Genomic DNA, 10,699 nt, shown 5'->3' with positions numbered 1-10,699 from the left:
TCTCTTTAAGTTGTTTGGTATGATGCGAAGTATTTTATCAAAAACATACTTTCTCAAAGTTTCAAAAATTTAAACGGAGTGGGAACTGGGGATATTTGTCAGAGATGCTCCATAATAACCAAGTATAAAGAAAAACAAATTGATATAGCTAAATATAGCAGCCACATTAGCGGTTGATAATTTTAGAATGACATCTATCCCTTTATAATATATAATCATAACACCTTTTCGCAGCTTCGACCTGATCTCTGTCGTAAAACTTGATCAATAAATAAACTTAAAAAACTAGATGAATAAACTTAACAGTAAGTCTGGAAAACCTCCTAGATAATGACCAAACTCGGAGATTATTACTCCCACAAACTTTTGGGAATTTCAAAAATAAAACTGATTGTTCTTTATCAAATATTATTTCACCAAGCATTATACAATTTTAATCATTACCAATGAAGAAGTAGAGAGTTCCAGAGATATAAAGTAAGAAAAATGGCAAAAAAACAAACACAGCTCTCTACTTTCAGAAGAACCAGAACCAATTTATATAAGTTACACCTGAAAACATAAATGGGATACTCTAATAAATAGGCTAAGAGCCGCACAGATGCCCCAATTGCAGCTGCATGCAAAATCTACAAAATCAGGCTTTCCCAGATTCGCTCTATCCTTTCGTAAATGTACTTATCTATTCATCAGTAACACAACCCTTGGAAGCGGATTGCACATTTTTTATGTACTGCAAGAAAAAGAAAATTTGTCAAACATTACAATGTTTGCGTTCAATATCTCTCCACTGTCAAGTATTCCTGTACCTTGTAGAGAACCCCTCGGTCAGCCTTATATGCAGGGGGCGTCCAATTCTTTCTACGTTGCTCCAACACCTCATCTGATAACTGAACGTCCATTTTCTTTTTCTGAATGTCAATTGTTATTACGTCTCCATTTTGAACAAGACCAATTGGACCTCCTTCCTGGTGAGGGTTTGAATTATGTGATTCTCAATGACAATAAAACAAGATCGTACAGATTCCTATACGTTATTATGAATGTTTATGTTCTAAGACTGTTATCACCACAGCTACGAGTACATCCATAGCTGCTTCTACGACATGTTTTTGTTATAACAAAATACAATATTTAACACTTAATAAATTAGACAAGTCATGTCTTCATGAGCACACTCAAACTAGGTGGAGGGGAAAATAACACTAGAAAACAAATGAGGAAAAATCTGGCTACTAAAACCGGTGATTCTCCTCTTAAAACACATTGCATTTCGAAACTCAAGATGGGAACATTAGTGAAGAAACTTTAGCAACTAAAAGCTAGTGATTGCTCTCTCAAAGCCCAGAACTGTTGGTTGCACAAATTTAACAGCTGAAAGGTACTTTAGGATCTAATAGTTCAATTACAACGCAAACATTTCCTGGCTAAAGTGCCATCAAACCTTTCACTGGCACTTGTACAAGTAAAACTCTTAACTGTGTTAGGCAGGTTATATTGCAGTTGAACTTTGAATGCATTAGGGGAGGTGCTCATAGCGGGTGGCATCTTCTTTTATTTTTTGTTTTAAAACAAGAAATCCCCGAGGGACAGTGGCGAAACAGTCGAATCTCAGTGGATAATTGCCCCCCAAACCCCACCCCCGAAACTGCAAAGTTTTTGTCTGCAGCAGGGTTCTAACGTGTAAAGTGCGCCTAATCAAGGGTGGAATCCTTTTTTAACCCATTATATAGATTACTAGGATATTAAGGCGGCTCAGAAGTTCCTGAAAGCTGCAAAATACAAGCTGTAATGGTCAACCAGACAACATAGTGAAAGGAATATGGTTGGCGGAAAGGAACAAATTCTTCATGATGTAAAAGAAGCAAAAAGTTTAGAAACAAAAATGAATGCACCTGTGCTTCAGGACATATATGCCCAACAACATATCCATGAGAACCTCCAGAAAATCTTCCATCAGTAAGTAATGCAACTTCCTGTTGTTCAGAAACCAAGTAAACATTCAGCAAGGCAGAGCACCAAATAGTACGAGTTAAGGCCATGTAATAAAGTCAAAATGACATAATAATAGAGAGACCATAACAAATACAGGTCAATTATCAATATTGACTTTAACAACAATAGAATAGACAAGGAAGAAAAAGATCCCGACCTTCCCAAGACCTGCACCCATAATTGCACTTGTGGGTGTCAGCATTTCGGGCATACCTGGACCTCCTTTAGGTCCCTCTCCTCGAATGACTACAACTTTTCCCTGAAATATTGTACACACATAAGAGTCTAGATACCAGATATCCAACACATTGGAACTGGCTCAAAAATTAGCTCAAACTATTGCAGCCAGTTACTATTCAAGAAACAAGGCAAGAACTATATCACTAATAACTGACAATTTCAGCATTCTAGAAGAGAACCCAGAGCAAAACCATGCTTAAAAGGTACTTTGCTGCTAGCAAATCCAATCGAAGTCTACAAGACCAAATGCAAGCTGAAACAGAAGAAATTAGCAGAAGTAACTCTAAGTGGCATGATACTTCCACAAAGTATCCACTTTACCTATCTGAAGTTCCGACAAGATGTGTTTAATTACAGCAACTCATCCCAAAAAGAAAAAAGAAATATAATTACAGCAGAGACAATAGGGCATGCAACAAGACAAATAAAAGAAGCCAAGATTCCATCTTTTCTTCTTTGCGACCTACTTATCAAACACCTACTTATGTTTTAGATGTTTCTGTTGTGAAAGTTATTGTCATGCATAAACACTGTGCCCGGGAAGAGAGTGTAAACCCATAAAGAACACAAGACCAGTGCCTCAAGAAATACATGAAAGAATAGGGGGAAAAAAAAAAGAGACCACTGCTTATTTCCATAGTAGTAATAGGCTAACAGGCGAGTGCTTAGGCAAAAGGCTTTCGAGTATTGATATTTTCATATTGTTTTAATCATTAAAAATGCCTCTAAAAGGAAAAATCTTGAAATTGATTCATCCAAGATAGTATTCAATTGCAGTAAATGTTTGTAACCCTTTTGTCTAGTTGGACTTCAAGAGATTCCAATATTTACTATTACACAGCGCACCAGTGTTGTTTGAGCTATGAATGCTACTCAAAAATTGATATTTTGCACTCATATAGTTTCCTCCTCACTCCATTCCCTAGTTTAATCAGGATAGAAGTAAATGAAAAAAGACGGAGAAAGGGATTAACTGGCTTGCCTTAAAACTCGAAGGATCTTCTGAGATAGCTGCAAGCATAGCTTCCTCTCCTTCAAACACTAGGCTGGGGCCTGATGAACAAGTTCCCCTGATTGTTTATATTTCCAAGAGGCAAACAAACAGTGCCAAAGACACCAAATATTAAGTTCTAAATAAAGAGAATGTACCAGAAAAGTATAGCCCTTCTTTTCCAGTGATCTTTGCCACGCTGCCCTCTGGAGCAAGATTCCCATACAATACCTGGATGTGGCCTGTTTCTTTGATGGGGTTTGAGAGTGGTCTTATAATTTGCTAGAAGGAAAGATGGACAAAACTGAGTATCTGTATTTCTAATTCACTCAGGAGTAAGAGACCTATGACAAAAATTACTGCAACACATGGGAAGCAGCCATTGGTAAAAAGACCTACCTGACCTTCAGCTAAAGAAGGAAATAGCTTTGCATTTTCAGCCAGAGTCTTCCCAGTGACTGCAAATCGAAAGCAAGTGAAATGAGTGCCACCAATTATTAGATGCCAGTAGAACAAAATATCTCTTAAGCATCAAAGCAAATACCAGTCATACAGTCCCCATCCATATACCCAAGCTCTAACAGGTGGCGGATGACTGCGGGTGTACCTCCAATCTAAATAATTAAGCTCATCAATTCATCAGAACAAAATCAACAGCACTGAATGCCCATATAACCAAAACTAAAAATGAATTGGCAAACATAGTGTTGAACAAACCTTGTGCACATCCTCCATAACATATTTTCCACTAGGCTTCAGATCTGCAAGGAAAGGAATCTCATCGCTAACCTTTTGGAAGTCATCTAGAGTTAATTCCAAACCAACAGACCTGTGGAGATACTAGTCATGACTCACATATTCATCCCAAACGTAAAAGGGAACTATGCAGAAATTTGCTCACCTTGCAATAGCAATTAAATGTAATACAGCATTGGTAGATCCACCAAGTGCCATGACGATTACCATTGCATTTCGGAGTGACTTTTTTGTGATGATATCTCGAGGTTTCAAGTCCATCTTTAACAATTCCAGAAGATATTTTCCCGCTAGGCGGCATTCATCCAACTTCAGTGGGTCTTCAGCTGGTGTGGAAGAGCTTTGGTATTGAAAAGGAGGTGAAGGAAGCACATATTAGCAATGATTCTTGTTAAACAAAGTAGTGCTACATCACATTTTTCTACCTATAAGGGAGTGACATGCCCAATGCCTCAATAGCAGATGCCATGGTGTTTGCTGTATACATTCCACCACAAGCCCCCGCACCAGGACATGAATTACGAACTACATTCATCCTCTGTTCATCACTAACAGCACCACTAACATACTCTCCATACACCTGTAAGTAAAACCAAAGCAGAAAAAATGCTATCACCAAAGTTCTTACAGAATTGAAGATTGGTGATTGAAAAATCTTAGGCTCAAAAGCTGCTTTTTTAAGTGAAGACATTAGAACAGCAAACTAACAATTTACACATACCTGGAAAGCAGATACTATATCGAATGTGTGCCCTTGAAAATGACCAGGCTGTACATCAGAGAAAAGGTAAAGGATCAACAATAATTCAGAAGCAACCAGAACAATATGATATCATTTTACCTGTCATCATGTTAGTAAGAGTGTAGAGTTGTTAACCTTTTATATTGTCTTTTATTTAGCATTATTTCTAGAAAGTTGGTCACCGTTGTGATTAAGCATTGAGGTAATTGATGTATTGGCATTTTCTAGTTGTTATCAGTTGGATCTTGGAGAACATTGGCGGCGGCAGCATACAGCGGACATTTAGAAGCTTACAAGCAGCTTACGTATTCTCTAATTTTTCCCATTCTTTCTCTCCTTCCAGCAGTTAACCCTAAAAGATGATATCTCCCATTCATTCTCTCTCATTCCAATTCTCAACCTCTAAAAGTTCCCCACCTTCTTTCAGTGGCGGAGGTAGGATTTTTATCAAAGGCGTCGAAATATGAATAGGTAAACACGCGAAAATTAATGAATGATAAACAGGGCAGGTCGGGGCGGCAAGGGCAAGACTAACCTAAACCTGCTAATTTTAACTCGCCTTTTCATGATGTCCCCTTTAACATTTCTGCCTACTTTTGCCCTGCTTCTTCGAGTCTTCTTAAAACTTTTCGCGCTTTCTTTTTCCTTTCACTTTGCAATTTTCTACTCCCTTCATCCCAATTTATGTGATATAGTTTGACTGGGCACGGAATTTAAGAAAAAAAAGGAAGACTTTAGAATCTTGTGGCCTGAAATAAGTCAAAGATATTTATGTGGTTATAGATCATCTCGTTAAGCATAAAAGGTAAAGTTTAAAGTTAAATTGTTGCCAAATGAGAAAATGTAACATTCTTTTTGGGATGGACTAAAAAGGCAAGTGTATCGCATAAATTGGGACAGAGGGAGTACATTATTTAAAGTTTTTTACTTTTTTTCTTTTGAATTAGTGCCCCTTCAATCATATAATATCGTTGAAAATCACCAAGGTTCTTGAATGGAAAAGAAACTGATATGATTTATGAATGAGAGAGAAATTGAAACGAAATAATAAGAATCTAAATGTAATCCCTAATATTGGGGAAAAGGTAGAGGATATACGAATAAAAGTAGTAGTATTTATTACTTTGTTTAAAAATGCTACATCTGTTATAAAATCAGCTGCTATTGAAAAAATTCAAAATAATGATATTAATATAAATACTTTCTTACTAACAATTTGAATATTCTTTTTATACTTCTGTATTTGTATCACAGTTCCTACGCTACAACGTTATAGGATATATGAAAAATATATAGCATGACAAACCAAAAAATCAAAGAACAAATTAATCTAAGCAAATAGCAAGAAACATTTAAAGTTGTACATTAACAAAATGCAAGAAACAGATAGAAAATTAAATGCTACAGTGATTGGAAAGAACGGGAAGATGAAAAATTATACATGGGCCTTGCTCTAATTCATGGAAGATGAAAAATTATACATGGGCCTTACTTTTAAATGCTGGAAGATATCTGGAAATGGGACCATTTAATGTACCTTTTATCCTTGTGCAGGATAGCAATGGGGCCAAAGCTAAAAGAAGTGAAAAATTGGCAGTGACCGGGAATCGAACCCAAGACCATGACGCGAACTTGAACCCTCTTGACCAATGAGCTAAGTCTCTCAGTTGTGTCAAGGGGGTTCAATATGGTACATATATACAAAAAAATCAAAATCCACTTATATATACAATGTAATTTTCCGGCGAAGCTACCCTAGCTCCGCCCCTGCCTTCTTTCCCTGGCAAGACAGCTTAGAATATATAGATTTGTGGCTACTCCAGCTTGACATGTCCTATGCCATTTGGATTGCTCCGTCTCTAGGCCATCCATAACAAGTTCTCTTCCATTTTCATTTGCATTTTTGATGCAGCAAAATAATTTCTCCTTATTGCAATGAAAAATAACGACCAAGAGGTTTTAGCAGGTCGACATATACTTTTTTTTCCGTGCTTTGTTTGTTAAAGTTCACCGAATATTTAGCAACTAATAATACTCTTATTAAAACATCTTTGAGTAATAATTTGTAAAAATACTTGTGGGTTTAAGAAAAAATTTTTTACACAAGAAATTTCAAGATAGAGAAGAAGCTTTGTCATGATTTGATTGAAAAAGATACATGGTCTTATGCATTGCACCAGACAGCAGACCACAATCATCATGAAGAAATATCTTTTTCACTAGCTATAGAACTCCTTCACTCAAGCCATACTGAATACACCATACGAACTTCTACAATCAACATAAAAGATTTCCAAAGAATTTGACCAGTCTTAATACCATATCATGAAGTTTAGCAGGAAAGCCGAAAAATCCCTCAAATAAGACAAACAAGATCTGCTGCATACACTGTGCAAAACCATGTAAAAGTAGGTGCAAACGAGCCACATACACCACCATGTGGGTACCACAGATTCTGTAGAGGTCTTGTAAAGACTGATTTTCATATCAAGCACTTCCCTCTACTCTCATTTTCCCAGAACATCAAACAGATTTCAAATACGACACTGCTTCCGTTTCCAAATTCTTTTTCCATATTCCTGCCTGAAAGTTAAATATTCCTCGTCTCCTACCAAGTAAGTTGAAAACAAACTCCAAATGTATTGAACTAACTCTCTTCTCTGCTTCTCTTTTGATGGACCCAATGTCCTTCTCCCCTACTTCTCTTATTAACTGCGGCAATCCTGAGTACATGAAATATACTATCCTAGCTATCTCTCTTTTTGTTTATTCTCCACAGTTATTCAACTTCCACATGCATCCAGCCGACACCCCTTCGCCGAAAAATTACACAGTGTAAATACGTAAAAAGAACTTTTTATGTAAATATACTGTGTTGAAACCCCCTTCGTATATTTACTTTTTTATATTATTTTGTTTGAACAGTATATTTACTTTTTTATATTTTGACACCCCTTAGTAAAAATCCTAGTTCCGCCACTGGTGGAATAGTTCCAAGCAGCATCAATTTAGAATATAACGTTTACTTTACATGAAAAGAGGCTTTAGATGCACAAGAAAGAATAAAAAGGCGAGTGTTCCCATCTGACCTTAATGGTTCCACCATATATCATGATACTTGGCCTATTTAGTCTTCCCATCGCCATAATTGTGCCTGGCATCTGTCGTATTACAACAAGAAGTTATCATTTTGAAGAGATATAGCATGAAATGCAGCTGCAGTAGACAAGTAGAAAATAATTAGGGGGTTAGCTCAATGGTTTGGGTCCTCTTACCAAGAAGAGTCTCATTCTTTCACTCCATCAAGACTAACCAGTACCCACCTCACCAAACCGCCAAAAATAGAACTACATTACTATAGCATGGGTATATAGATAGGCATAAGTTTAGTGAAAGGGAACACCAAAAAAGCATGAAAGAAGCAAGTTGCAGGAAATTGTAAGCATTCCAGAAAGTTATATGTACTTAATCTGAAATTGCTATGTGAAATTTTCTAATGTATTACAATTTCAATCGAGTGTGTTATAACCATGGGTGGAGCTAGGGGGTATAAGGTCACCGGAAAATTACACTATATACACAAGATCAAAAAAATTCTTTTATGTATATATAGTAAATAGTAGATGTTGAATCATCTCGGCTTCTTCATGTGTTTTACTTATAAGTGAAAATCCTGACTCGCCACGGGTTATAACAACTTTTTTGAGAAAGCATGAAACATGTCAGATAAAAATATTTCGTGTTCTGAAGTAACTGCATAACTGAATAAATCTTCACAGGAAATACACCTAATATGCTGGAATTCATGTTTTTTGCTCTCTCAAATCAAATCAATCCTCAAACTTTTATAAAAAAATCTTAAAATTGCTATACTGTTACAGACTAATTGGAAGTGTTGTACTTCCAAGAATCAATATTCATTCCATCAACCAAGAATCTTATCTACTCCAAGAAATTTAACATAGACAGGAGAGTGTGACTCTGACCAACCACCAATCAAAAAAACAAAAGGAGAGTGTGAGTCTGTACAAGGATAGGCAGTAATTTGTTGAAAGTAAAACAGCAAATGCATTAAATACATTTTTTAAATTGCAAAACTTACATTTTTTTCTCCACAATAATAGCAAAGTTTGCATCTTTATTCAAGTAATAAACATAATAAGTTGCCCGTCATCAACTTTCATACTTCGTAATTGCATACTCTCAAACTCACAATTAAAAAAAAAAAAAAAAAAAAAAAACACAATTTCCCCAAAATATCAAGAAAATCAAATTTTAAAAAAAAGATCAAAAAAGAAAAAGGAAACCTTTCACAAAATCTTGCAACAAGGATATAGCAAAAAAGCACTACCTAGAAGGAATCAATTCAGAAAGGAGTTACATTTATGCGCTGACAACGTATCAAATCAAAAATAATTCATACAAATCAGGTAGTTTAAAAGACAATCGCATGTACTCCCTCCGTCAACACACTTCCCCATATTTGTCTATCCCAAAAGAATGTCACATTTTTATAATTGAAAACAACTTAGCTTAAAAATTCCTCTTTTAGCCTTAATGAAATGATTTATAATCACAAATATCTAATTTCAATAGCCTTTCTTTTGTTTCTTAAACTTTGTGTCTATTCAAAGGGTACCACTTAAATGTACTGTTTATAATAAGCATTAATTGATAACCTGCAAATGTGGTAACTAACAATGCAAGATCCCTTACTCTGTCACTGCATGTTTTTAAATTTTAGAAAAAAGAATAAAAGATGCTCACATTTTTATCACATCCAGGTATTGCAATATTGCCATCATACCACTGAGCAGACATGACAGTTTCAATACTATCAGCAATCAAATCTCTTGACTGCAGACTAAAACACATGCCTCTAGTCCCCATAGAAATAGCATCACTAACACCAATAGTATTAAACCTGAACCCAACCATACCAGCTTCTTGAACCCCTTCCTTCACAGCTTCAGCAAGTTCTAACAAATGCATATTACAAGTGTTTCCTTCGTACCAAACAGATGATATTCCTATCTGGGGTTTGTTCATATCGTCATCGGATAATCCGACGCCGTAGAGGATTGCTTGGGACCCACCTTGGGACTTGGGTTCAGTTATACGGCTACTGTATTTGTTGAGTTTTTGGGTCTCGGGTGGCACAGTTTCTGATGAGGTGGCGGCTCGGATGGTAAGTTTTCTTGAGTGGGGCCTACATTTTGGGAAAAGGGTGTTGAAAGTTGGGGTGGTGGTGGGGTATATAGGAGGGGAGAGTAAATGGGCTTGCATGGTGGTGGAGAGCCGCTGTTGGTGACGGCTGAGAAGCTGTTGGCAGGGTTTTTGTGGGGGATTAGAGGAACGGTGGCTTAGACACTGAAAATAGTAACTGAATGGGACACGTGATCTGGTGGGTTGTTGACAAAAATAGAGATTGTTAGTCTTTTGGACTCTTGAGTGAGATAAGGTCATATGAGTAGGTAAGGGTCGTTCGGCGGCAATAGTACTCAGTAAGGTCGTGTGATTATTTATAACTACACAGGACAAATATCAAATTGGGGTCTATTAGTTATACATTGGTTGAAAGGGTCTATTAGTTATACAATGGTTGAAAAAGTGTACTCCCTCTATCTAAAAAGATTGTTCTTTTTTTTTTTTTATTCTGTCTTAAAAAAAAAAAAAAATTATATTTAAAAATAATTTAACTTTATGAGATGATTTACAGTCACACAAATATCTAAGATTTATTTTGAATCATACATTTTAAAAGTCTTCCTTTATTTTTTAAATTTTATGCTAAATTAAAAAAAGATAATCTTTTTGAGACGGAAGAAGTATTAAATAAGTGATTAGTAATATCAAAGATTTATGCATTATTTTTTTTTCAATACCTTCTACTAACCCTCTATTTGGATGGTGGTTTCTCGTGGTTCATTAATGTATAGTTTTCTATGAAATCATATTTGTTTTCATTATTCTTA

At 36.0% G+C, this 10,699-nt stretch overlaps 1 protein-coding gene across 1 annotated transcript; it reads right to left on the bottom strand.

Moving 5' to 3' along the window:
* Positions 1-328: 328 nt before the first annotated feature.
* Positions 329-10,248, bottom strand: LOC132603674 (dihydroxy-acid dehydratase, chloroplastic-like). Its single transcript, XM_060316815.1, has 14 exons — positions 9,492-10,248; positions 7,814-7,885; positions 4,704-4,751; positions 4,408-4,562; positions 4,128-4,322; positions 3,944-4,055; positions 3,771-3,840; positions 3,626-3,684; positions 3,385-3,508; positions 3,218-3,288; positions 2,153-2,254; positions 1,896-1,976; positions 810-968; positions 329-733 (listed from the first exon to the last, which is right to left on the bottom strand). Exons 1-14 carry the CDS (start codon positions 10,188-10,190, stop codon positions 683-685), a joined length of 1,998 nt encoding a protein of 665 aa, XP_060172798.1. The 5' UTR covers positions 10,191-10,248; the 3' UTR covers positions 329-682.
* Between the last annotated feature and the right edge of the window lie 451 nt (positions 10,249-10,699).

Source organism: Lycium barbarum, chromosome 7 (assembly GCF_019175385.1).
Source record: "Lycium barbarum isolate Lr01 chromosome 7, ASM1917538v2, whole genome shotgun sequence".
Classification (NCBI taxonomy): domain Eukaryota; kingdom Viridiplantae; phylum Streptophyta; class Magnoliopsida; order Solanales; family Solanaceae; genus Lycium; species Lycium barbarum.
Note: the sequence above shows the minus strand (reverse complement) of the source record. Positions and strands in the feature narration are given on the sequence as shown.